The sequence below is a fragment of the Petromyzon marinus genome, chromosome 39, assembly GCF_048934315.1.
Source record: "Petromyzon marinus isolate PM22_M1 ecotype Great Lakes invasive population chromosome 39, UKy_Petmar_22M1.pri1.0, whole genome shotgun sequence".
NCBI lineage: Eukaryota > Metazoa > Chordata > Hyperoartia > Petromyzontiformes > Petromyzontidae > Petromyzon > Petromyzon marinus.
Window position 1 is genome coordinate 5,890,161 of NC_133705.1, and position 26,174 is coordinate 5,916,334.

Below are 26,174 nucleotides of genomic sequence, written 5' to 3' on the forward strand. Positions count from 1 at the left end.
CACTACCCCGCCGTGCACTACCACACACACGCCGTGCACTACCACACCGTGCACTACCACACACCGTGCACTACCACACACACACCGGACACTATCACACACACACATCATACACTACCGCACCCACACCGTGCACTACAACACCCACACCGTGCACTACCACACACACCGCGCACTACCGCACTAACACCGTGCACTACCACACACACCGTGCACTACCGCACTAGCACCGTACACTACCACACACACATCGTGCACTACCGCGCACACATCGTGCACTACCACACACACCGTGCACTACCACACCGTGCCATACCACACACACACCGTGCACTACCACACACACTGCACTACCACACCGTGCACTACCACACACACCGTGCACTACCACACCGTGCACTACCACACACACCTTGCACTACCACACACACATCGTGCACTACCACACCGTGTACTACCACACCGTGCACTACCACACCGTGTACTACCACACCGTGCACTACCACACCGTGTACTACCACACCGTGCACTACCACACACACACCGCACTACCACATCGTGCACTACCACACACACACACCGTGCACTACCACACACACCGCGCACTACCACACACACCGTGCACTACCACACACACCGTGCACTACCACACACACTGCACTACCACACACACACCGCGCGATACCGCACTAACACCGTGCACTACCACACCGTGCACTACCACACACACCGTGCACTACCACACACACACCGTGCACTACCACGCACACACACCGTGCACTACCACACACATCGTGCACTACCACACACACACCGTGCACTACCACACACACACACACCGTGCACTACCACACACACACCGTGCACTACCACACACACACACTTCACTACCACATCGTGCACTACCACATCGTGCACTACCACACACACCGTGCACTACCGCACCGTGCACTACCGCACACACACAGTGCACTACCACACACACCGTGCACTACCACACACACACCGTGCACTACCACACACACACCGTGCACTACTACACCGTGCTCTCTCCGTGCGCGCACGCAGGCTCCGGCTCTCCCGTCATCACGTGGTCCAAGCTGCGCTCGCCGTTGCCGTGGCAACACAGCGTGGAGGGCGGCGTGCTGACGATCCCCCACGTGGGGCAGCAGGACAGCGGCGCGTACATCTGCAACGCGACGAGTCGGCATGGCAACGCCGAGGCCTACGTCTCGCTGGAGGTGGAGGGTGCGTGGCGGCGACGCGTGACGTGACCTGACCGTGACCTGACCGTGACCTGACCGTGACCGGCGAGGCACCCACGGGCACGGTGCTCCCGCACGAGTGCACGGAACCCCGCAGAGCCACCTCAGAGTGACCCCGAGCGTGACCCCGAGCGTGACCCCGAGCGTGACCCCGCGCGTGAGGTCACTCGGGGTCACACTCGGGGTCATGCCGCATTTGGTGTTTTTTTATTCGTGAGATGTTTTCGGCCGATTAACGCCGACGAGCCGTCGTGTTTATTATTCACGTGGGAGGAGTACACCCCGCGCATCGCGCGAGAGGGGGAGAAGGGGCAACGCTCGATCCCCCCGCATACAGATGGAATAAACCTCCTCGACGCCCACGGGTAGAAGTGAGTTTCACAGCAACGTCTGCGTGTGGTCATCCACCAACCCTCACCGCTGGCTCCGCAGCGCTGGGCTACAGGCGCCCAGCGCACACACACGGGCACGGCTGGGCAACAGGCGCCCAGCACACACACGGGCACGGCTGGGCAACAGGCGCCCAGCACACACACACACAGGCACGGCTGGGCTACAGGCGCCCAGCGCACACACACGGGCACGGCTGTTAGCGAGCGCCTATTGAAGCCGCCGCCACGAAGTAACACTTTCTTCCCAACTGTGCCCCCCCCCGCCCCCCACCCGCCCCCCCCCCGCCCCCCGCAGTGCCCCCCTACGCGACGTGCTTCCCCGCGCGCGTGGAGGTGCGGGAGGGCGAGCGGCTGCGCGTGCAGTGCGTGGCGCACGGCACGCCGCCCCTGCGGCTGGAGTGGTCCCGCGACGGCGGCCCGCTGGCCCCGCACGCGCGCGCGGGCCGCGACGGCGTGCTGCTCGTGGAGCGGGCCGGCCCCGGCGACGCCGGCGTGTACCGCGTGCGCGTCACGAACCGTGCCGGCGCCGGGGAGGCCTCCGCCACCGTGGTCGTCCGCGGCGGTGAGCGCGGCGGTTCAGCCCCCCCCACCCCGCCCCCGCCCCCACCCCCGCCCCCCCGCCCCCCCGTCCCCGCCCCCGCCCCCACCCCCACCCCCGCCCCCCCACCCCCGCCCCCACCCCCACCCCCACCCCCGCCCCCCACCGGATCCGAGCCGGCCAAACGAGAGGGCGCGCCGGTCGCAATCCCGAGTCGTGGCCACGGAGGAGACCCCCCCCGCGTGCACCACACTCAGACAGCAAAAGGCAAAGGACCCCCGTGTAGCCTTTAACGTATTGTTGGGGCGAGTGCACTGTGACTCACACGCACGTGCAGTGGCACGCACAATAAACAAAGGCAAAGATCCCCCATCCCCCGTGTAGCCTGTAACAGACTGCTGGGGCAAGTGCTGTTGGCGAGCACCTATGAAGGCCCGGCACGGCACACGAGGGGGCGGGTGGCCATCAACCACGCCCAGCCGCCTTTGTCTCCCCAATGCTGATGTTTGCACACCGCACCAGGTACTCATTTGAGGCCGAGTCGACCTAGGGGAGCCCCAGGACCGATTCAGATAGTCGTCACAGGCGTTGGTCGTGAGAGGCAATCGAGCCCGGGTCGCCGGGTTCGTGGCGCAGCGTAGCGCTGACCGCTACACCGCCGCTCCCCGCCGCAGCCACCGCCACGACCACCACGACCGCCACCGGCGTTGTCCGTGAGTGACGCGCGCGTCGCCGTGCGTGGGGCCGCTGACCGCGGGGTTCCATCCCGACCTCTCGCGTGCGCTCCCGCCGTCCCGCACCCCCCGCCTGCGCACAGCCTCGCCCGTCGTCCCGGCGGCCCCGGCGGCCCCGGCGGTGAAGGTGACGCCGAGCGAGGCCGTCAAGGCCCCCGGTTCCGTGGCGGAGTTCTCGTGCCGCGCCGCCGGAGAGCCCGGCCCCGCCGTGGAGTGGACGCGGCGGGGCGGCGCCGCCCTGCCGGCTCGGCACACCGTGTCGCACGGCACGCTCCGGTATGGCGCGCGGGGGTCACGCGCGGGGTCACGCTCGGGGTCATGCACGGGGTCACACGCAAGGTCACTCGGGGTCATACACGGGGTCGCACGCGTAGTTACTCGGGGTCACCGGGGGTCGTACACGGGATTACGCTCGGGGTCACACTCGGGCTCACACACGGGGTCACGTGGGGTCACACTCGGGGTCACGTGGGGTCACACACGGGGTCACACACGGGTCAATTGGAGTCATGACTCATCTGACTCTCACCACACCTCGCGCTCACCGCACTGTGCACACACACACGCGCACACACACACGTGTGTGTGCCGTGCATGTGCCGTGCGTGTGCCGTGTGTGTGCCGTGCGTGTGCCGTGCCAGGCTGGAGGACCTGCGCAAGGAGGACGAGGGGGAGTACGTGTGCCGAGCCCGGAACGCAGGCGGGGAGGGGCACGACTCCGCACGACTCTCCGTGCACGGTGAGGGGCCAGCCTCACCCCACCCTCACCTCCACGCTCACCTCCACGCTCACCTCCACCCATCACCCTTCAGTGCCCTCACGTCCCCTCTGTGTCCCCACCCCCCGGGAACCCGTGCCGGCTTCGCAGTCGCGATTCGCTGACCCCACTTACCCCGACGGCCTGCGTCACTGTGTGTGCGTGTGTGTGCGTGTGGGTGTGTGCGTGTGCGTGTGTGTGCGTATGTGCGTGTGGGTGTGTGTGCGTGTGGGTGTGTGCGTGTGTGTGCGTATGTGCGTGTGGGTGTGTGTGCGTGTGGGTGTGTGCGGGTGTGTGGGGGTGTGTGTGGGTGTGTGGGGGTGTGTGTGGGTGTGTGCGTGTGTGTGGGTGTGTGTGGGTGTGTGGGTGTGTGCGTGTGTGTGCGTGTGTGTGCGTGTGTGTGTGTGCGTGTGGGTGTGTGCGTGTGTGGGTGTGTGCGTGTGGGTGAGCGTGTGTGCGTGTGTGTGCGTGTGGGTGAGCATGTCTGGGTGTGCGCGTGTGGGTGTGCGTGTGTGTGTGTGTGGGTGTGTGCGTTTGTGTGCGTGTGTGCTTGTGGGTGAGCATGTCTGGGTGTGTGCGTGTGGGTGAGCGTGCCTGGGTGTGTGCGTGTGGGTGAGCGTGTGTGCGTGTGTGCGTTTGGGTGAGCGTGTGTGTGTGTGCGTGTGGGTGAGCATGTCTGGGTGTGTGCGTGTCTGGGTGTGTGCGTGTGTGTGCGTGCCTGGGTGTGTGCGTGTGGGTGAGCGTGTGTGCGTGTGTGCGTGTGAGTGAGCATGTCTGGGTGTGTGCGTGTCTGGGTGTGTGCGTGTGTGTGCGTGTCTGGGTGTGCGTGTGGGTGAGCGTGTGTGCATGTGTGCGTGTGGGTGAGCGTGTCTGGGTGTGTGGGGAGCATGTCTGGGTGTGTGCATGTGGGTGAGCGTGTGTGCGTGTGTGTGAGTGTGCCTGGGTGTGTGCGTGTGGGTGAGCGTGTGTGCGTGTGTGCGTGTGGGTGAGCGTGTCTGGGTGTGTGCGTGTGAGCGTGTCTGGGTGTGTGGGTGTGGGTGGGCATGTCTGGGTGTGTGCGTGTGTGTGAGCGTGCCTGGGTGTGTGCGTGTGAGCGTGTCTGGGTGTGTGGGTGAGCGTGTCTGGGTGTGTGGGTGAGCGTGTCTGGGTGTGTGCGTGTGAGCGTGTCTGGGTGTGTGGGTGAGCATGTCTGGGTGTGTGCGTGTGGGTGAGCGTGTGTGCGTGTGTGTGAGTGTGAGCGTGTCTGGGTGTGTGCGTGTGAGCGGCGGCGTAGCGCAGCGCTGCGCTACGAACCTGGCAACCCGAGTTCGATTCCCGCTCACGGACAACACCGCCGGTGACGATTATCTGAACCGGTCCTGGGCCTCCCCTAGGTCGATTCAGCCTCAAATGAGTACCCGGTGCTGTGTGTAAACATCGCCACTGGGGAGACAAAGGCGGCCGGGCGTGGTGCTGGCCACCCACCCCCTCGTGTGCCGTGCCGGCCTTCACAGGTGCTGCTCGTTAACAGCCCCTGCAGTCTGTTACAGGCTACACTTTGTTGCCTTTGTTAGCGGTTAGCTCACGCACCAATAACAGTGGGGAACATTCGAACCGGTCCTGAGCCTACCCCTCGGGTCCACTCAGCCTCAAGTCAGTAATCCGGCCACGGGGCGTAAACATAGTTCATAGTTCATTTAGTTCATAGTTCATTTATGTTGGTATAGCCCTGTGAGCCATTCGGCTCTTGAATCGGGTGCAACCGCAACAAACAAAAAACATGAACAAGAAAACATCTTAAAGTGACTATGTGACTGTGCAAACAGAAAATACAGGAAAAAAATATCAAAATATTCCTGAAATAGCACCGTACGCCAACGCTGTGCGCAAAAATCCCAGTGGGATGCAAGTCAAAATAACAACAACAACCACAAGACAACTAAGATTGAGGCCATCAGTCTAACTCCGTACTACAATAAACAAAAACATGGCACGCTCGGGCCAGGCGAAGGTTTCCCGGAGGGCGCGGGGGCCGCCACCGCGCCGCTAATGCCGCACGACGCGGTTCGCCGGCAGGGGGATCTTCGTCCGCGGCGCTGCCGGTGGTGAGCATCTCGGTGCGCACCGCGGCGCAGACCGTGGCGGTGGGCGCCCGCGTGGAGTTCGACTGCCATGCGCCCGGCGAGCCGCTGCCCGCGGTGCGCTGGGACCGCGTGGACGCGGCGCTGCCCCCGCACGCCGTGCTCGCCGGGGGGCTGCTCGTGCTGGAGACGGCGCGACCCTCGGACGCCGGCATCTACCGCTGCACGGCCACCAACGCCGCCGGCTCCGTGGAGTCGCGCGTGCAGCTCTACGTGCAGGGTACGCGCGCGCGTGTGAGCGTGAGTGTGTGAGTGAGCGTGTGAGCGTGAGTGTGGGCGTGAGTCTGCGTGTGTACGTGAGTCTGTGTGTACGTGTGCGTGAGTCTGTGTGTGTACGTGTGCGTGAGTCTGTGTGTGTACGTGTGCGTGAGTCTGTGTGTGTACGTGTGCGTGAGTCTGTGTGTAGGTGTGCGTGAGTCTGTGTGTAGGTGTGCGTGAGTCTGTGTGTGTATGTGTGCGTGAGTCTGTGTGTGTACGTGTGCGTGAGTCTGTGTGTACGCGTGCGTCAGTCTGCGTGTGTACGTGTGCGTGAGTCTGTGTGTGTACGTGTGCGTGAGTCTGTGTGTAGGTGTGCGTGAGTCTGTGTGTGTACGTGTGCGTGAGTCTGTGTGTAGGTGTGCGTGAGTCTGTGTGTGTACGTGTGCGTGAGTCTGTGTGTAGGTGTGCGTGAGTCTGTGTGTGTACGTGTGCGTGAGTCTGTGTGTACGTGTGCGTGAGTCTGTGTGTAGGTGTGCGTGAGTCTGTGTGTGTACGTGAGTCTGTGTGTAGGTGTGCGTGAGTCTGTGTGTAGGTGTGCGTGAGTCTGTGTGTACGTGTGTGTGAGTCTGTGTGTGTACGTGTGCGTGAGTCTGCGTGTACGTGTGCGTGAGTCTGTGTGTACGTGTGTGTGTCTGTGTGTGTACGTGTGCGTGAGTCTGCGTGTGTACGCGTGCATGAGTCTGTGTGTACGTGTGGTGAGTCTGTGTGTATGCGTGCATCAGTCAGTGTGTACGTGTGTGTGAGTCTGTGTGTACGTGTGGTGAGTCTGTGTGTACGCGTGCATCAGTCTGTGTGTACGCGTGCGTGAGTCTGCGTGTACGTGTGGTGAGTCTGTGTGTACGCGTGCATCAGTCTGTGTGTACGCGTGCGTGAGTCTGTGTACGTGTGCATCAGTCTGCGTGTACGCGTTCGTCAGTCTGTGTGTACGCGTGCATCAGTGTGCGTGTACGTGTGCGTGAATCTGTGTGTACGCGTGCATCAGTCTGCGTGTACGCGTGCGTCGATTTCCCCGCACGATCAACGCCGGTGATGATTGTCTGAACCGGTCCTGTGCCCGCCCTAGGTCGACTCAGCCTCAAATGAGTACCTGGTGCGGTGTGTAGTCAATCATCGCCACTGGGGAGACAAAGGTGGCCGGGCGTGGTGCTGGCCACCCACCCCCTCGTGTGCCGTGCCGGCCTTCATAGGTGCTGCTCGCTAACAGCACTTGCCCTGACAGTCCATGAAGGCGACGCGGGGAATCTTTGTCTCCGTGTGTACAGTGGAGCCCCAGATCTCGGTGATGCCGAGATCACGTGTGATAGCGCCGGGAGGGACGGCGTCGTTCACGTGCCACGCGGCCGGACTGCCAGCGCCACAACTCTCCTGGAACAAGGTCCCCTCTCACCCCCTCAGCACGGTCCCCTCTCACCCCCTCAGCACCGCCCCCTCTCATCTCCTCAGCACCGCCCCCTCTCACCCCCTCAGCACCGTCCCCTCTCACCCCCTCAGCACCGCCCCCTCTCACCCCCTCAGCACCGCCCCCTCTCACCCCCTCAGCACCGTCCCCTCTCACCCCCTCAGCACCGCCCCCTCTCACCCCCTCAGCACCGCCCCCTCTCACCCCCTCAGCACCACCCCCTCTCACCCCCTCAGCACCGTCCCCTCTCACCCCCTCAGCACCGCCCCCTCTCACCCCCTCAGCACGGTCCCCTCTCACCCCCTCAGCACCGCCCCCTCTCATCTCCTCAGCACCGCCCCCTCTCACCCCCTCAGCACCGTCCCCTCTCACCCCCTCAGCACCGCCCCCTCTCACCCCCTCAGCACCGCCCCCTCTCACCCCCTCAGCACCGTCCCCTCTCACCCCCTCAGCACCGCCCCCTCTCACCCCCTCAGCACCGCCCCCTCTCACCCCCTCAGCACCACCCCCTCTCACCCCCTCAGCACCGTCCCCTCTCACCCCCTCAGCACCGCCCCCTCTCACCCCCTCAGCACCGTCCCCTCTCACCCCCTCAGCACCGCCCCCTCTCACCCCCTCAGCACCGTCCCCTCTCACCCCCTCAGCACCGCCCCCTCTCACCCCCTCAGCACCGCCCCCTCTCACCCCCTCAGCACCGTCCCCTCTCACCCCCTCAGCACCGCCCCCTCTCACCCCCTCAGCACCGCCCCCTCTCACCCCCTCAGCACCGCCCCCTCTCACCCCCTCAGCACCGTCCCCTCTCACCCCCTCAGCACCGCCCCCTCTCACCCCCTCAGCACCGTCCCCTCTCACCCCCTCAGCACCGCCCCCTCTCACCCCCTCAGCACCGCCCCCTCTCACCCCCTCAGCACCGCCCCCTCTTACCCCCTCAGCACCGCCCCCCTCGTGTCTCCACGTGTTCCCGTGCGCCCCTCCCCACCCAACCTCACCTCGTGTCCCCCGATGTCTCTCCCCCCCCCCCCCACCGTGCAGGTGGACGGGCCGCCCCCGAGCGACTTCTCGGTGGAGCGCGGCGTGCTGACGATCCGCCACGTGGGGCGTGACGACGGCGGCACCTACGCCTGCCGCGGGGACAACGGCCGCGGCGCCACCGTGGCGCAGGCCGTGCTCGTCGTGCGCGGTGCGGCCCCCGGGGGGTCGGGGGTCACGGGGGTCGGGGGTCACGGGGGGGTCGTGGGGCGGGTTCGAGGTCGGCAGCGAAGGCTGCCAGGGGTGGTGGGGTGGGGTCGGGGCCCGCGATTGGCGAGGCCGGCGCGGAGCTGGGCCGCGGGTGGCAGAGGGGCCGGGCGGGCCCCTCCGTGGGCAGGGCCAGAGGGGGCCCTGGAGCTGCCCGCGTGGTTCATGGGGGGATGGTGGCGGGGTGGATCTATGCACGTGGTGTGTTTGGGTCACCAGCGACGACGATCTGAACCGGTCCTGCGTCTCTCCTAGGTCAACTCATTCTGCAATGAGTACCTGATGCGGAGTGTAAACATCACCGCTGGGGAGACAAAGGCGGCCGGGCCTGGTGCCCGCTACCCACCCCCTCGTGCGGCGTGCCGGCCTTTATAAGTGCTCGCGAGCAGCACTTGCCCCAACAGCCTGTTGAAGACTACACGGGGGATGGGGGATCTTTGCCTTTTGTTTATTGTACCTTTGTATGCCACGCACTCGGCCACCCGAGTTCGATTCCCACTCGCGACCAACAATGGTTACGATGATCTGAACCGGTCCTGGGACTCCACTAGGTGGATTCAGCCTCATATGAGCGCCTGGTACTACGTGTAAACATTAGCGCTGGGGAGACAAAGGCGGCCGGGCGTGGCGCCGGCCACCCACCTGCTCGTGCGGCGTGCCGGCCTTCATAGATGCTACTCGCTTACAGCACTTGTCCGGGCTACACGGGGGATCTTTGTCTGTGTGTGTGTGTGTGTAGAGGTTCTCCGTCCGTACTTCCCCCCGGGAGCCGGAGCCTACGTGAGTCTCCCCGCCATGAAGGGCGCCTACAAGCGCTTCGAGGCCAGGGTCACGTTCCGGCCAGACACAGCCGATGGTGAGAGGAGCCGGAGGCTCACGGACGCACGCACGCACGCGCGCACGCATACACACGCACACACGCATGCACGCACTTACGCACGCGCACGCATTTACGCACGCACACATATACACACGCACACACGCATGCACGCATTTACGCACGCACACATACACACGCACACATACACACGCATGCGTACAGACGCATGCATGCACTTACGCACGCACACACATACACACGCACAAACGCATGCACGCACTTACGCACGCACACACATACACACGCATGCGCACAAACGCATGCACGCACTTACGCACGCACACACATACACACGCATGCACGCACTTACGCACGCACACACACACACGCATGCACGCACGCGCACACATGCATACGCACACATATGCACACGCACACATATACGCACACACGCACACATATATACACGCACGTACATACACACGCACGCACACGCACGCACACGCATGCGCACACGCACGCACACGCGTGCGTGCCCCCCCCCACGATGTCTCTGATGCCCCCTCCCTTGTGCTACCCTCCTCCCCTCTGTCTCCTGCTCCTCCTCACCTCCTCCTCACCTCCTCCTTCACCTCCTCCTTCGCCTCCTCCTTGTGCTACTCTCCTCCCGTCTTCTCCCTGCTCATCCTCCAGCTTTGATTTTCTTCCACGGTGAGTGCGTTCCACGGTCCTTGGCTCCGTTCCCTGCTCCTTCAATGCCTTCCCTGGTTCTCGAGTCCATTCCCCAGTTCTTGTTCGAGACCGCTTTCCGGCCCTTGATTCCGAGCCCCCGGTTCTCGGTTCTATTCCCGGACACCGCGATGGTGCCACCACTCAGCCGCCCCTTCAATCGCGATGCTCCTCGCTGTCACAACACTCGTCGCAATAGCAACGCTCTCGCACGCGCGCGCGCGCGCGTGTGTGTGAGAGGTCAGTGTGAGTTAGCGAGCACCTATGAAGGCCGGAAGCGGCAGTGTAGCGGTTGCGTCACGAACCTGGCGACGCAGGTTCGATTCCCGCTCACGGGCAACACCGGTGACGATTGTCTGAACCGGTCCCCGGGCCTCCCCTAGGTCGACTCAGTCTCAAATTACCACCTGGTGCGGTGTGTAAACATCGCCACTAGGGAGACAAAGGCGGTCGGGCGTGGTGCTGGCCACCCATCCCCTCTTGGGCCGTGCCTGCCTTTACAGGTGCTCGCTAACAGCACTTGCCCCTACAGTCTGTTACAGGCTAAACGCGGGACAAGTCTTTCCAGATCTGGACACATTCCCATCAGTGAGCTCCTCCGGCAGGCTGCATTGGCTGGGTCATGTAACGCGCATCCCCAGGCACAGCTTGTCCAAACAGCTTCTGTTTGGCCAGATAGAAAGGGCTAAATGGGCACAACACGGATGGGCTGGAGAAGAGATGGAGTGATGTGGACTTGCCGATGACTGGTACCAGCGGTGTCAAAATCGGCCTCTGTGGAAGAGGCTCGTGAAGGACGCTACTGGGCAGTTGGAGGCAGTCGCCCTCCACCAACATCGGAGGGCAGAGGAGCGACGCTCACAACAACAGCTGGTATATCTGGCAGCCATCTCAGTCAGTGAACCCATGACACCTGCTGGGTCTGTCCCATGACCCCCCTGCCAGCGAGCCTCTGACACTTCACGTGGCCTCAATGTGCACCTAGCCTGGCACAGGCGCCGTGGTGACGTCACCGCCACTTGGTGGCGAATGCCGGCCGCTGTTGTTGTTGTGCAAGCATACCAGAGGCGCGTCGGTGAAGCGGTGCCGCGCGGTGTCGGCTTGAGGCCCGGTGCACAGGACTTAAAGGGGGGTGGGGGGCCCGGAGGGTCCCTGTCTAACCTCCTTCCCCTCCGTAGCCCGGCACCTGGGCCCCCCCCAAACCAACGGGCCCCAGCGCGCAGTTGCACCGCCTGCACACCGGCACCAGGGCGGCTACCTACAATTACTACACACGCGGGGATTGTTGTGTTGTCGTTGTTCTTGTTCCGTCCAGGTTTGGTGCTCTACAATGGGCAGAAGCAGGGCAGCGGCGTGGACTTCCTCTCGTTCGGCCTGGTCGGGGGGCGGCCCGAGTTCAGGTGACCCCTCGCGCCCCCCAACCCCAACGCTGACTCCGGCCACGACCGCACCCAACCACTCCAGCCACGACCTGAACCGCGAACTCGCGCGTCTTGTCACACCACGACCCTCGACTCGAGCCCGGCGTGCACGCCTCCACAGAGCTCACCGCGACCGCAACGCCGGCCCACGGCACGGGCCTCGCCGCAACCACGGGCGTGCCGCGGTGATAACCCCCCCCCCGGCCGCAACGGCGCCGCAAGCACGGTCACGGCAGCACCGGCCCGAACCACAACCCACACCCCGGCCACAACGACAGCCAAAGAGAAGTCGTCTCAGTCAGTCGACCCGTGGCACCTGTTGGGTCTGCGCCGTGACCTCCTGCCGGCGGGCGTTCGATGCTTCGCGCGGCCTTCACGTGCACGTAGCCTGGCACAAGGGTCGTGGTGACGTCACCACCACTTAGTGGCGAATGGCGGCTGTTGTTGTTGCTGTGTCTGCGTCTGAACCTGCGCCTGTGTCTGCGTGTGTCTGCGTCTGCGCATGTGTCTGTGTCTGCGCGTGTGTCTCTGTCTGTGTCTGCGTGTGTGTCTGCGTGTGTGTCTGCGTGTGTGTCTGCGTCTTTGCCTGCGCGTGTGTCTGTGTCTTCGTGTGTGTCTGCGCGCGCGTCTGCGTGCGTGTCTTTGTAGGTTTGACGTGGGCTCAGGCATGGCGGTGATCCGCTACCCGATGCCTCTGGAGCTGGGCGAGTACCACACGGTGACGCTGAGGCGCAACCTCACCGAGGGGTCGCTCACCGTCAACAACGAGGCGCCCGTCGTCGGATCATCGCAGGTGCGTGGCGGTGACGGAGAGACGGCGGCGGTGACGGAGAGACGGCGGCGGTGACGGAGAGACGGTGGCGGTGGCGGAGAGACGGTGGCGGTGGCGGTGGATGCGTGGTGGTGGAGGAATGGCGGAGGGATGGAGGGATGGTGATGTAGAGATGATGGAGGGTTTCCTGTACCGTTGTGGGAGTGTGTGCGGCTTCGTGTAAGAGGAGCGGTGAGAGACAAAGGCGGCCGGGCGTGGTGCTGGCAAACCCCCCGCCGCCTCGGGTGCCACAGCGCCGGCCTTCGTAGGCGCTGCTCTCTAACAGCGCTTGCCCCAACAGTCCGGTAAGGCTACACGGGGGACCTTTGTCCTCGTGTGCGCAGGGCAAGTTCCAGGGCTTGGATCTGAACGAGGAGATGTACGTCGGCGGCGTCCCCAGCTTCAGCCGCGTCACGCGCATCACCGGAATCAAGACCGGATTCACCGGTGAGTTGGGTGGGGGGGGGCTGGAGGGTGGGCGGAGGGGCTGGGGGAGAGGGGCGCGGGGTGGCGGGCGAGCGAGTGTTTGGACGAGCGAGCGAGTGTTTGGACGAGCGAGCGAGTGTTTGGACGAGCGGGCGAGCGAGTGTGTGGATGGGCGGGCGGGCGTCCCAGCGGGTGGAGGGGGGGCGGTGTGAGTCGGTGAGCGGTCAGCGTGCGTGTGAGTGGTTGAGCTCGCGAGTGTGTGTGTGTGTGTCCCGTGCGAGTGTGTGTCCCGTGCGAGTGTGTGTGTGTGTCGCGTGTGTGTGTCGCGTGTGTGTAACGCACGTGTGTGTCCCCCGTGCGAGTGTGTGTGTGTGTCGCGTGTGTGTGTGTAACGCACGTGTGTGTCCCCCGTGCGAGTGTGTGTGTCGCGTGTGTGTGTGTGTATATAACGCACGCGTGTGTCCCGTGCGTGCGTGCAGGCTGCGTGCGTGAGATGGAGCTTCAGGGCGAGCAGGTGAACTTCCTGACGCAGCCGATCAAGTCGGTGGCCGTGCGGGACTGCCCCACCTGCCAGGACGGCCCGTGCCAGGTGGAACAACAACAACAACACAACAACACAACACACAACACAACAACACAGCAACAACACAACAACACAATATCAACAACACACAAAAGACAATAACAGCGACACTACAACAACAACAACAACCCAAAAACAACGACAACAAGAAGCACCAACTGATTGGCGGTGACGTCACCAGGGCGCTCGTGCCAGGCTAGGTGCCCACGTTGACCCCAGGCGTTGCGGGTTGGAACCCACCGAGGTGAAGCGGCCACTGAGAGTGTCCACGCCCAGAGCGAAGGCTGCTTGGCTGATGGGATGTGTCAAATGTGCTTTGCGTGTAGGGACCGATATGTGAGGGTGCGGGGGGGGGGAGGATCGTCTTCTTCGTGATTTTGGTCCCTGTGTTGATCGCGAGTGATTGTGGTCATCATACCAGAGTCACGCTGCTCGCAGCCGATGATGGTGATGATGAGGACGTCGATGACGATGCCGGTAATGCTGCTGCTGCTGCTGCTGGTGGCGGCGTTCACGAGAAGGCAGGCAGCGGCACTGGCATGCCGATGACGACGCCGGCGACGGTGGTGACGATCGGTGTCGGCGGTGATAACGAGGAAAGTCGGGCGTGTCTGTCTGGCCTCAGAACGAGGGCGTGTGCCACCCGTCGGAGGAGGGAGGCTACGAGTGTGAGTGCCCGCCGGGCTACACGGGCACCAACTGCGAGCTACCGGTGGCCTCGTCGTGCCACCCAGGTATGCGCGGTCACGCGTCACCCGCACACGGACAAAGATCCCCCGCGTAGCCTTTGGCAGGCTGTTCGGGGGCAAGTGCTGTTGGCGAGTAGCGCCTGTGAAGGCCAGCACGGCGCACGAGGGGGTGGGTGGCCAGCACCGCGTCAGGCCGCCTTTGTCTCCCCGGTGCGGATGTTTACACAGCGTGCCGGGCGCTCGTTTAAGGGTGAATCCCCCGAGGGAAGGCACAGGAGTGGTTCGCAGTCACCACCGCCGGTCGCTGCGCAGTGCTCTCACCGAGACACTGTCGCTCCACCCATACATACAGAGACAAAGGTAGCCTGTACATCAAGGCCACACGCCCACCCCCCCCCCCCACCTCACTGACCGCCCCCCCCCCCCCACGCCCCACGCCCCCCCACCCCAGGCTCGTGCTCCGACGACGCGACGTGCGTGAGCAGCGAGGAGGGGCCCGGCTTCACCTGCCGCTGCCACCTGGGCAAGTCTGGGGAGACCTGCATGCAAGGTGGCACACTTGGCTCACACGTCACGTGGCACACGTCACATGACACGGATGGAAGATGCCACATGGCACACTTGGCACACGTTACGTGGCACACTTGGCTCACACGTCACTTGGCACAGTTGGCACACGTCACGTGGCACACGTGGCAGCTGGCACAGGGCACCAGAGATGGCTAACGTTGCTCCGCAGCCTTCACTGTGAAGGCCACACGTACAGATGCTTTGACGTGACCCCTCTCTGTGACCCCGCGACCCCTCTCTGTGACCCCGCGACCCCTCTCTGTGACCCCGCGACCCCTCTCTGCGACCCCGCAACCTCTCTCGGCGACCCCCCGCCGCCGCCGCCGCAGGGGAGCTGATCACGGTGCCGTCGTTCTCGGGCGCGTCGTTCGTGTCGCTGCCGCCGCTGAGCAACGTGCAGAAGCAGCTGACGCTCTCGCTGGAGTTCCGCCCGCTGCAGCTCGACGGGCTGCTGCTCTACAGCGGAGCGCGGCGCGGCATCCACGACGACTTCGTGTCCGTGGCGCTCGCGAACGGACACGCCGAGCTGCGCTACCACCTGGGTTCCGGTACGGGGGGTCGGGGGGTGGGGGGGGTGGGGGGGGTGGGGGGGGGCTACCCGTGGCAGCGGGGAGACGGGGGGGGGGCGCAGCCATCGCGTGCGGAGTTGTCGTACGTACGTGGGGCTCCTTCCGCGCCGGACGTGGCCGACACTTCGCCTCCTGTGTTGGGCGCGGGCAGGCACGGCGGTGCTGCGCAGCCCCGAGCGGGTGCAGGTGGGCCGCTGGCACCGGCTCGCGGCGGAGCGCGTGGAGCGCGAGGGCTGGCTCCGGCTGGACGAGGGCCGCCAGGTGAGCGCTCGCTCCCCTGGGCGCTCCCAGGGGCTCAACCTGCGCTCGCCCCTCTACCTGGGCGGGGTGCCGTCTGGCGGGACGCTGCACGCGCACGCAAACGTCTCCGGCGGCCTGCACGGGTGCATCGCGGAGGTGGGTGGGGCGCACGCGCGCGGGGAAATGGGAGAAACAGGAGGTAGCGCGGGGAGACGCGGGGAGACGCGGGGAGACGCGGGGAGACGCGGGGAGACGCGGGGAGACGCGGGGAGACGCGGGGAGACGCGGGGAGACGCGGGGAGATGTGGGGAGACGCATGGAGACATGGGCATGGACGGAAAAATGCAGGGAGCTGCTACGGAGAACTACTGGGAAGCACGGCGGGACATGAGGTTCTAGCGCACTACGTTCTCCTCCAAACAAACAAAGACAGGCGTCCCCCATATAGCCTAGACACACACACACACGTCCACCCCTCCGCCCCCACCCCCATGCGTGCGTCTCCCCCGCCCCCCGCCCACCCCCAGGTGCTGGTGAACGGGAAGCGCCTGGACGTGAGCTACTCGTTTGTGGCGTCGCGCGCCGTCGAGCCGTGCCGCGGCGGCGGCGCCGCCAGCGCGTGCGACCACCGCAATCCATGCCGCCACGGGGGCTCGTGCGTGCCGCTCGGGGAGTACGAGGTGCAGTGCGTCTGCACCGACGGATACCAGGGTAGGAGCGCCGCCGCCATCGCCACCACCGCCACCACCGCCACCACCGCCACCACCGCCACCACCGCCGCCACCACCGCCACCACCGCCACCACCGCCGCCACCGCCGCCACCGCCACCACCACCGCCACAACCACCACTACCGCCGCGATGTCGCACGGCGCCGGGGGTTGCTCCGCCAGGTGCAGCGCGACTGCTGCTGCTGCCATCCCTGTGCCGTCGTGGTCACGTGTTCCCCGTGGTCCCCAAGCCCCATTGTGTTCATCTGCCCATGTCTCCTTGTCCCCGTGACCCCGCGACCCCGTGACCCCGCGACCCCCAGGCGAGCGCTGTGAGGAGCGGCGGAGCGGCTGCTCCCGCGCCGTGGGCTGCATGAACGGCGGCACGTGCGTGGGCACGCGCTGCGTGTGCCCCATGGGTTACCACGGCGATGACTGTCACCACGGTAACCGTCTCCACCTCCCCACCGTCGCCGCACAGCACCGCTCCCTTTGGCTCATCCCCGTGCCACTCCCCGAGTCGGTGTGGCCAACTCCCCACGCGAGTCACCCACATCACCCTCCCCCCCCCGCCTGCTCTCCGTGGCGTGGCCGGGCTCTGTACGTCTGGAGTAGAGTAGAACCCCTGTGGATCAGCCACCCCCCAAGGTGTGGCCGGAACCTCGCCCGTGACCCCCGCCCTCTGTTCCCCCCACCCCCCACAGCGTCGGTGATCCAACATGCGGCCAGCTTCGCGGGCGACGGGTACATCGCCCTGCCGGAGAAGATGTTTGTGAGGAGGTAATCAGTCTGTCCATCCGTGGGTAACGTGGGGTCACGGCAACTCTGGCAGAGTTGAACCTTGCCGTGGCTCGCCCCCCCCTACGGGAACCCGGACGCGTTGGTCAAAGCGTCTGGGCGGTTACAGCGACGCTGAGCGCGTAAGCCTTGCCGGCCACCGTGATGACATCACGCCCCGCCTCCCTTCCCCGTGACGTCGTTGCATGTGACGTCATCTCACGACGTCACCACACGGCGTGCCCTGTGGCGAGATGTTAACGACCTCGCCTGGTGTGCAGGAGGTCGTGGGTTCGATCCCGACCCTGACGTCTGCTGCTGTATATTTGGAGTTTGCGTGTCTCTCTCATCATCATCATCACGGTGGCTAGGAGATGTTAACTACCTCGCCTAGTGTGCAGGAGGTCGAGGGTTCGATCCCGACCCTGACGCCTGCTGCTGCTGCTGTATATTTGGAGTTTGCGGTGTCTCTCTCTCCCCGTGGTCACGTGGATTTTCCTCCGGGTCCTCAGTTTTTCCCCCTCCACATTTATAATCATGCGTTTGGCTGCTAATCATCCCCACGTGATGATTCGCCACTTTGTTGAGCTATCATTTGTGGCCAGGTCGCTTCTGCAAAAGAGCTATACAGCTCATTGGGCCTCACCTGCTAAAATAAAATGTAGTTTAAATTTAGTTTAGTGTACCCAATGGCAGCGGTGGTCCAGCGGTTAGCGCTCTGCGCTATGAACCCGGCGACCAAAGTTCGATTGCCGCTCGCAGCCGCCAACAGCAGTGACGACTATCTGAGCCGGTCTGGGGCCTCCCCTAGGTCGACTCAGCCTCATATGAGTAGCTGGTGCGGTGTGTAAACATCGCCACTGCGGCCGCGCGTGGTGCTGGCCACCTACCCCCTTGTGTGCCGTGCCGGCCTTCATAGGTGCCACTCACTAACCGCACTTGCCCGAACAGTCTGTTAAGACTACACGGTGCACCTTTGTCTTTGTGTGTGGCCTCAGCATGCACAAACACCCGGAGACCATGCAGCTGGAGGTGAAGACGCTCTCCCCGGAGGGGCTGCTCGTCTGGCAGGGAGTGGTGAGTGCCGACAGTACACCATCACCCTCCTCACCTCTCACCTCACCTCCCGCTCTCACTCACATCACGCATATCACCTCCGCCTCTTCTCTCTCCACCTCATCCTCTGTCATATGACTCCATCGCACGGCTCTCTCCCTCGCACGGCCCTCTCATGGCTCTCTCACCTCGCCCACACCGCTCCCACACCGCGCCCGCCACACCAGCGCTTGCCACGGACCGCTGCTGGCGCTCGGTTGCCGCTTGCCGCTTGCCCCGCCCGCGCCGCTTGCCCGCGCCGCCCGCGCTGCGTGCATGCGAGCTCAGCCGCGTCGTGCGCTCACTCTGCCGCTTGCTCCCCGCCCTGCCCGCCCGCCGCTCTGCCCTTTCACCTCTCACCTCTAGGCAGCAAACGAGGTCGGGGAACGCACGCGGCTCGCCAAGCGCGAGGTAACACCGCCCACCACCCTCCCCCCGCTCCAACCCCCTTGAACCCTAACTCAGGAAGAACTCTCACCCCCTAACCGGCGGCCGCTAATCCTGAAGCACTCTGAGCCCTAACCCCGCAGCCTCAGAGACACGAAGCTGCGTAACCCCTGACTCTTAACCCTTGACCCCATACCCAGAAAACACCAAATGCTGACCTCTGAATTGGGAAGCACTCTAACCTCTGACCCCTAACCCCTGACCACTAACCCGGGAAGTGTTCTAAACCCTGACCATGAACTTTTAGAGCATGTATAATCCCTAACCTTTAACCCCTGATCCCTAAACCAGGAATTTCGGAAACCCTTAACACTTACAATTTGACCTCTTACCCAGGACGTACTTTATAACTCCTAGCCTCGGGAGCAATCGAACGTTAAATCCCGAAGCACCATGAATGGTAACCCCCAATCTCTAACCCTGAACTCCTGACGTCTCACTCAATACCGTGTGCGTGCGTGTGTGTATGTGTGTGCGTGAGCGTGCGTGTGTGCGCATGTGCGAACGCGTGGCTGCGTGCGCGCATGTACGTGTGGGTGTGCACGTGTGTGTCCGTGTGTACGTGCGTGCACGGTCATGTGTGCATGTTTGTGTGCGCGTATGCACGTGTGCGTGTGTGTGCGCGTGTGCGTGTGTGCAGGAGGCAGGAGAGAACGGCAAGGGGAAGGACTTTGTGAGTCTTGGCCTCAGGGACGGACGCCTGGTGTTCAGGTAAATAATCAGCGCGTCCCCGCTCGCTCAACGCCCGTGACGTCAGCGGCGTGGCTCGGTTTGTGCGGTGGAAAAACGGTCCCGTACCGGCGCGGCCCAGCCCCGGTGCAGTTGCGCGGTGGAGAATTGGGTTTATGTTGTCGGCACGGTGGCACGCGTGGTGGCGCGGCGTTCGTGTGTGCGTGTGTGTGTGTGTGCGTGTGTGTGGGGAGCGGTAGTATAGTGATTAGCCCGCTGCGCTACAAACCTGGCGACCCAAGTTCGATTCCCGCTCATGGCAACCACCAGTGACGATTATTTGATCGGGGGATCTTTGTCTTTGTTTTGTCCACAGCTACCAGCTGGGCAGCGGAGAGGCGAGCATCACGTCACGAACGAAGATCAACGATGGGCGGTGGCACAACGTGACGGCCGTGAGGTTAGACCCACACCACCACCACCCACACCACCACCCACACGTCCATGTCACCCACACCGCCACCACCACCACCACTCACACCGCCACCCACACGTCCATGTCACCCACACCGCCACCACCACCGCCACCCACACCACAACCCACACGTCCATGTCACCCACACCGCCACCACCACCGCCACCCACACCACAACCCACACGTCCATGTCACCCACAACGCCACCACCACCGCCACCCACACCACCACCCACACGTCCATGTCACCCACACCGCCACCACCACCGCCACCTACACCACAACCCACACGTCCATGTCACCCACACCGCCACCACCACCGCCACCCACACCACAACCCACACGTCCATGTCACCCACACCGTATGTTGAACTTCTTTTGCACCGTACGTAGCCAACCGCGTTAATCGGAAGTGCGGGGAAGGACAACAAACTTGCCACAAAAATCAGTTCTCAAGAAGTGAGTTTGTCAATCTAGATGATGATGATTTAAACGTGCACACAGCTCCCAGTGGCTTCCTAATATCTGAAGGAAGAGCGTTCCAGACGGCCGCAGAAGCGCATCTGAAAGCGCCGCGCGATGCGGTGACCACCGTCTTTGTTCGATGGTTCGCCAGAAGCCGCTGCTGCGAGGATGACCGGAGTGTCACGTGATGATGGTTTAAGCTTCTTGACGAGATCAGCGGAGGTACTGTGGGTCATTTGTGGCGAGCGCTTGGTGTGTAACGAGTGCCACCAATGCCACCCACACCAAACCCCACACGTCCACGTGACCACCACCGCTACCATCACCCACACCACCATCACAGCCATCATCATCATCACCACCACCACCGACATCACCCCACATCACCGCCATCAGTACCATCACTCATACCACCATCACAACCATCATCATCACCATCACGTGGTAAATATCTCAATTTGCCCCGTGCCTCCGCTAGGTCAACTCAGCCTCAAATGAGTACGCGGTGCGGTGTGTAAACATCGCCACTGGGAAGACAAAGGCGGCCGGGCGTGGAGCCGGCCTTCATAGGTGCTGCTCGCTAACAGCACTTGCCCCAACAGTCTATGGAAGCCTACACGGGGGACCTTTGTCTTTGTCTGTGCGGCAGGGAGGGCCGTCTGGGCTGGCTGCGCGTCGACCACGGCGCCCCCGTGCGGGGGCAGTCGGGCGGCACGATGCTCAAGGCCGACGTCAAGGGCAGCGTCTTCCTGGGTAAACCCACAGCTGCTGCCCCTCTCACCACTGCTGCCCCTCTCACCACTGCCGCTGTCACCACCCCCCCCCCCCCTTTTTAAGTCTACATGGGGGATTTTTACCTTTGTCTTTGTCCGTGTGTGTCGGGTGGTGGTGTGGGGGTGGTGTGGGTGGTGGTGTGTGGGTGGTGTGGTGGTGGTGGTGGTGTGGTGGTGGTGTCGTGGTGGTGGTGTGGGGGTGGTGGTGGTGTGGTGGTGGTGGTGTCGTGGTGGTGGTGTGGGTGGTGGTGTCGTGGTGGTGGTGGTGTGGGGGTGGTGGTGGTGGTGGTGTCGTGGTGGTGGTGTGGGGGTGGTGTGGTGGTGGTGTGGGTGGTGGTGGTGGTGGTGTGGTGGTGGTGGTGTCGTGGTGGTGGTGTGGGTGGTGGTGTCGTGGTGGTGGTGTGGGGGTGGTGTGATGGTGGTGTGGGTGGTGGTGGTGGTGGTGGTGTCGTGGTGGTGGGGGTGGTGTGGCAGGAGGTGCCCCGGACACGGAGACCCTCACGGGGGGCCACTTCTCGTCGGGGCTCCGCGGCTGCATGAGGAACGTCGTCCTCGCCAACGAGGCCGTGGCGGGGGGGGGCGCCCCCCCACACCGCGGCCCCCGGCCCCCCATCGACCTGGCTGTGCACGCGGAGGGAGGCCTCAACGCGGTGGCGTGCGACGACGAATGAGCGCCCGCCCGCCCGCCCGCCCTGGCAACCCTCCACCGCCACACCGGGGCACACCCCGGCCACAACTTCCCACGCACGCACGCGCAGTCGGCAATGCCCTACCCACACACTCACGCGGCCGACCACGCACGCCGCCGTCGCACCGAGCGACACTCCCAGAGTCACCGACGTACACCGGGCACGCGAGCGTCACCCCAACCGGCCGCGCCCAACGCATTTGGGGTCTACTCCAGGCAAGGGAGCGGCCACGCACGCAAGCACGGTCCGGTTGAAGCCTCCCGCGCTGGGGCAAGTGCTGTTAGCGAGCGCCTGTGAAGGCCGGCACATCGCATGCATGGAGGTGGGTGGCCAGCACCACGCCCGGCCGCCTTTGTCTGCCCAGTGCCGATGCTTTTACGCACCGCACCAGCGACTCATTTCAGGCTGAGGCCTACCTAGGGCAGGCCCAGGGACCGGTTTAAACATTCGCCACCATCAATTGGTCGTGAGCCGAGATCGAAGTGGCCGTGTTTGTGACCCAGCGCGATAACCAGCTACACTTCCGCAGAACAAACACACGCGGACACCCAGTGGCACGGTCATACCGTGACACACACACGCACACACCCAGAGGACGGGTGACAACAGCAGTAACACGAATTATGAGAGCCATGAGCGTACACGCTCCACTTAATTCGCTTACCCCCTCCCGTGAACTATCGCCCCCCGCACACGACCGCCCCACCCCCCCCCCGCGGACACTCGTGATGTCCACCCGCTCGCCTGGTGTGGGTCGCTCGTGGAGGGGGGGGGAAGTGGGGGGTGAAGCGGGGGGGTCACTTGAGGTTGCAGAAAGCGGAGAGAAAATAATTAGGGCAGGGGGTCAAGAGGTCAGAGGGCGTCGTGCGTGCAGGCGTGCGCTGGTGCTGATGTTCATTTTTCCAAATACTGATGGTGATAGTGATGGTGTCCATGCTGATAGCGATGGTGTCAGTGCTGATGGCGATGGTGCCGATGCTGATAGCGATGGTGTCGACGCTGATGGCGATGGTGCCGACGCTGATGGCGATGGTGCCGACGCTGATGGCGATGGTGCCGACGCTCATAGCGATGGTGTCAGTGCTGATAGCGATGGTGCCGACGCTGATGGCGATGGTACCGACGCTCATAGCGATGGTGCCAGTGCTGATGGCGATGGTGTCAGTGCTGATAGCGATGGTGTCGACGCTGATGGCGATGGTGTCAGTGCTGATGGCGATGGTGTCGACGCTGATGGCGATGGTGTCGACGCTCATAGCGATGGTGTCGACGCTGATGGCGATGGTGTCGACGCTGATGGCGATGGTGCCAGTGCTGATAGCGATGGTGCCAGTGCTGATGGCGATGGTGCCGACGCTGATGGCGATGGTGCCGACGCTGATGGCGATGGTGCCGACGCTGATGGCGATGGTGCCGACGCTCATAGCGATGGTGTCAGTGCTGATAGCGATGGTGTCGACGCTGATGGCGATGGTGCCGATGCTGATAGCGATGGTGTCAACGCTGATGGCGATGGTGCCGACGCTGATGGCGATGGTGTCGACGCTGATGGCGATGGTACCGACGCTCAGCGATGGTGCCAGTGCTGATGGCGATGGTGCCAGTGCTGATAGCGATGGTGCCAGTGCTGATAGCGATGGTGCCGACGCTCATAGCGATGGTGCCAGTGCTGATGGCGATGGTGCCGATGCTGATAGCGATGGTGTCGACGCTGATGGCGATGGTGCCAGTGCTGATGGCGATGGTGCCGACCGTGTGCATGGCCCCACTGTTTGACAAGTTGGGGGGGAGGGGGGGTGCTGAAAATCACTTTGCGGCATGGGGATGGACATGGGTGGGGGAGGGGGGTGGCGGGGGGTGAATGGTGGGGGGAGGGGGAGCAGGGACAGAGGCAGGGGCTGAAGCGACGCGGGGTCGTCTCTCGGCGAGGTGCGGCGGTGTGGAGGGGAGCGGTCCCCTCAGTGCCGGAGGGGGGGTGGGGGGTGCTGGCGGCGCTGTAGCCGTGGGGTTGTGGTGTGAGCCGCGACTCCACCGGGGCCCCGGCGGCTGCAACCCCCCCCCCTCCCCCCGTGTGCTACCGTGTCAAAGCTAACGAATGTACACCGTATTGTTACTCAACCATATACATAATGATTTGTTTTTCGCTGTAAACGTTACGTAGATTTTTGGCAGGCATTGCCCAATTCACTGCCGGATGAGGGCCCTCCCCCCGTCGTTGTCTCGGTCATGGGGGGGGGGGGGGTTGTTTGACCATACTTCACCGCGCTGGTCAGTGCCGGTTGGCTGAAGGTGGCGGTGGGGGAGGGTCGGGGAGCTGGTGACGGGGTTGGGCGAGAGGGGGTGCCCAGGACCGGTTCACATCTCACTCGGTGCCACTGGTGTTGGCTGTGGCCGGGAATGTGACTCGGGTGGCCGGATTCACAGTGCAGTGCGCTAACCACTCCGCCACCCTCCCCGGCTGCAGGGAATTTTAGTGGGGGGCTGAAGAAGTATTGTTTTGCCACCCCCACCCCCCTTCCCCGTCAGTCTGACAAATTGGGGGGGAAATACCTCCCCAACCCCCTCCTCTCCCCATGGCGCTGACTGTGGTTGACGGTGATGGCGGTCTCGGTGCTGACGGTGGGACACCGCGCTGGTGGCGTTAGTGGCCACAGCGGTGCTGATGGCGGTACCGGTGGTGACTGTGGTGGTGGTGGTGACTGTGGTGGTGGTGGTGACTGTGGTGACTCTGGTGGTGGTGGTGGCAACGATGCTGCTGGTGGTGTATCAGTTGGTAGAGATGGCAGAAGCTGAGTGGATAGCGGAGCTCATAGTGATGATGGTGGTGGTGGTGTCGATTATGGAGATGATGCTGATGGAGATTGTGGTGGTGTTGATTATTGGAAACGATGATGGTGGAGATGGTGGTGGTGTTGATTATGGAGATGATGATGCTGATGGTATGGTGGAGGTGGTGGTGGTGGTGTTGATTATGGAGATGATGATGATGCTGATGGGGATGGTGGTGGTGGTGGTGGTGCTGATTATGGAGATGATGATGATGATGGTGGTGGTGGTGATTATGGAGATGATGATGTTGATGGAGACGGTGGAGATGGTGGTGGTGGTGGTGATTATGGAGATGATGATGATGATGCTGATGGGGACGGTGGCGGTAATGGGGGAGGCGACGATCTCGCTCCAGCGGCGCGACGCGACACTTCTGTATTTATTTGTGGGCTCCGACAATCAGCACCATGGTTATAGAGCACAAAGGCGATGACAACCCTGACATGGGGACACACGGGGGGGGGGGGGTACGGGGAGGGCACACAAGGGGATAAACGGGGATGCATAAAGGGATTAAACACAGACGCCAACCCTGCAGTGTTTGGTGCAGCACAGAGCCAGCGATGCTGTCCCGTGGAGTGTGTGGATTTGTGGACCCTGGGCTCTTTTTGGATATCTGCTTCCCGAGTCTGGGCCTCTCCGATCTTAGGCTCTCGTCTGGATTTCACAATCCGAGTGACATAGTTGCAGGTCTTGGTGCTGGGTTTCAAGAGTTCAGGGGCCTTGGGTCCATCGACCTGTTTCAGAAGTATCAGATTGCAGAATCGTGAGCTTCATAATTCTCCTGAACCGTGGTCCTGAGGTCACCTCGAGTCCCTGATCCTGGCTCCATGCACCTGTTCCAGAGTTTTTAGTCTCAAGGTCTTGTGCACCAAGAGTCCCGGACCCGGGTCCTAAGCTCGATGAAAGCTGGTTCTGAGCTCGATGAGTCACAGATCCTGGCTCCATGCACCTGTTCCAGAGGTTTTAGTCTCAAGAGTCCTGAACCCTGGTCCACGAGGGCCCTGAGGTCCATGAGGTCTCGGCCATGAGAACCGTGCGGCCCCACGCTTGGGGGGGGGGGTCGGGGGGGGGTAAGCGAACACGCGCGGTCCTGGCTTCGTGGCGGCGCCATCTCCAGCGCGTGCGGCACTCCGAACGCCCCCCCCCCTCCCCCCCAACCGCTCCTGGTGTCGTCCGCCCCCCACGACCCCCACTCGGCCAGCGGACCGGGGGTCCTCGCCGCGGGAGGGGGAGCAGGGGTCAGGGGGCCCCACTCACCGCTGGCCAGCGCAGGCGTGAAAAACTCGTTTTTTTTAAGTTATATTTTACAAGTAAGAGAATACGCGTTACTAATGATGACGATGATTACGATGGCGAGTGTGGGCGCGTGTTTTTGTAATGTTACAGCACTGGGAGCGGCGGCGGCGGTGGCTCATAGGTTATCCGCGGAGGCCGGCGGGGGGGGGGGGGAGTGCTTGGAGCGTGGAGCTTTCCCCCCTCTCCCGCCCGGCGGAGCCTGAGCAGTGACGCGCGTGGCTCAGTCTACAAGTGGGCTCAGCCCCCCCCCATCCCCAAAATAAAACTGGTGCTACCCGACCCAATCCCCCGCTGGCGAGTCTCTGTTCTCACCTGGGTTGGGGCTCCATCCTCGCCCGACGTGAGTCCCTTCCTCTCGTGTCTCACCTGATTCCACGTCTCCTGCCCAAAG

At 63.5% G+C, this 26,174-nt stretch overlaps 1 protein-coding gene across 10 annotated transcripts in view; it reads left to right on the forward strand.

The window, feature by feature from the left end:
* The window catches only part of HSPG2 (heparan sulfate proteoglycan 2), a 217,452-nt gene extending 195,221 nt beyond the window's left edge, over positions 1 to 22,231 (forward strand). For 7 of the 10 annotated variants that reach the window (XM_076072845.1, XM_076072849.1, XM_076072851.1 and 4 more), the window contains 26 exons: positions 1,069 to 1,248; positions 1,953 to 2,219; positions 3,013 to 3,205; positions 3,571 to 3,668; positions 5,742 to 6,026; positions 7,327 to 7,439; positions 8,496 to 8,643; positions 9,439 to 9,555; positions 10,213 to 10,230; positions 11,564 to 11,648; positions 12,318 to 12,462; positions 12,825 to 12,927; positions 13,386 to 13,495; positions 14,115 to 14,223; positions 14,630 to 14,728; positions 15,078 to 15,296; positions 15,469 to 15,713; positions 16,085 to 16,268; positions 16,590 to 16,712; positions 16,971 to 17,046; positions 18,042 to 18,120; positions 18,505 to 18,549; positions 19,226 to 19,296; positions 19,631 to 19,714; positions 20,843 to 20,946; positions 21,441 to 22,231. In XM_076072845.1, the coding sequence (XP_075928960.1) occupies positions 1,069 to 1,248; positions 1,953 to 2,219; positions 3,013 to 3,205; positions 3,571 to 3,668; positions 5,742 to 6,026; positions 7,327 to 7,439; positions 8,496 to 8,643; positions 9,439 to 9,555; positions 10,213 to 10,230; positions 11,564 to 11,648; positions 12,318 to 12,462; positions 12,825 to 12,927; positions 13,386 to 13,495; positions 14,115 to 14,223; positions 14,630 to 14,728; positions 15,078 to 15,296; positions 15,469 to 15,713; positions 16,085 to 16,268; positions 16,590 to 16,712; positions 16,971 to 17,046; positions 18,042 to 18,120; positions 18,505 to 18,549; positions 19,226 to 19,296; positions 19,631 to 19,714; positions 20,843 to 20,946; positions 21,441 to 21,637 (3,497 nt within the window). In that variant the 3' untranslated portion in view covers positions 21,638 to 22,231. The remainder of the gene's footprint in view (positions 1 to 1,068; positions 1,249 to 1,952; positions 2,220 to 3,012; positions 3,206 to 3,570; positions 3,669 to 5,741; positions 6,027 to 7,326; positions 7,440 to 8,495; positions 8,644 to 9,438; positions 9,556 to 10,212; positions 10,231 to 11,563; positions 11,649 to 12,317; positions 12,463 to 12,824; positions 12,928 to 13,385; positions 13,496 to 14,114; positions 14,224 to 14,629; positions 14,729 to 15,077; positions 15,297 to 15,468; positions 15,714 to 16,084; positions 16,269 to 16,589; positions 16,713 to 16,970; positions 17,047 to 18,041; positions 18,121 to 18,504; positions 18,550 to 19,225; positions 19,297 to 19,630; positions 19,715 to 20,842; positions 20,947 to 21,440) is intronic. The other 3 variants (XM_076072846.1, XM_076072854.1, XM_076072848.1) reach the window with 2 other exon arrangements.
* The last annotated feature ends 3,943 nt before the right edge of the window (positions 22,232 to 26,174 follow it).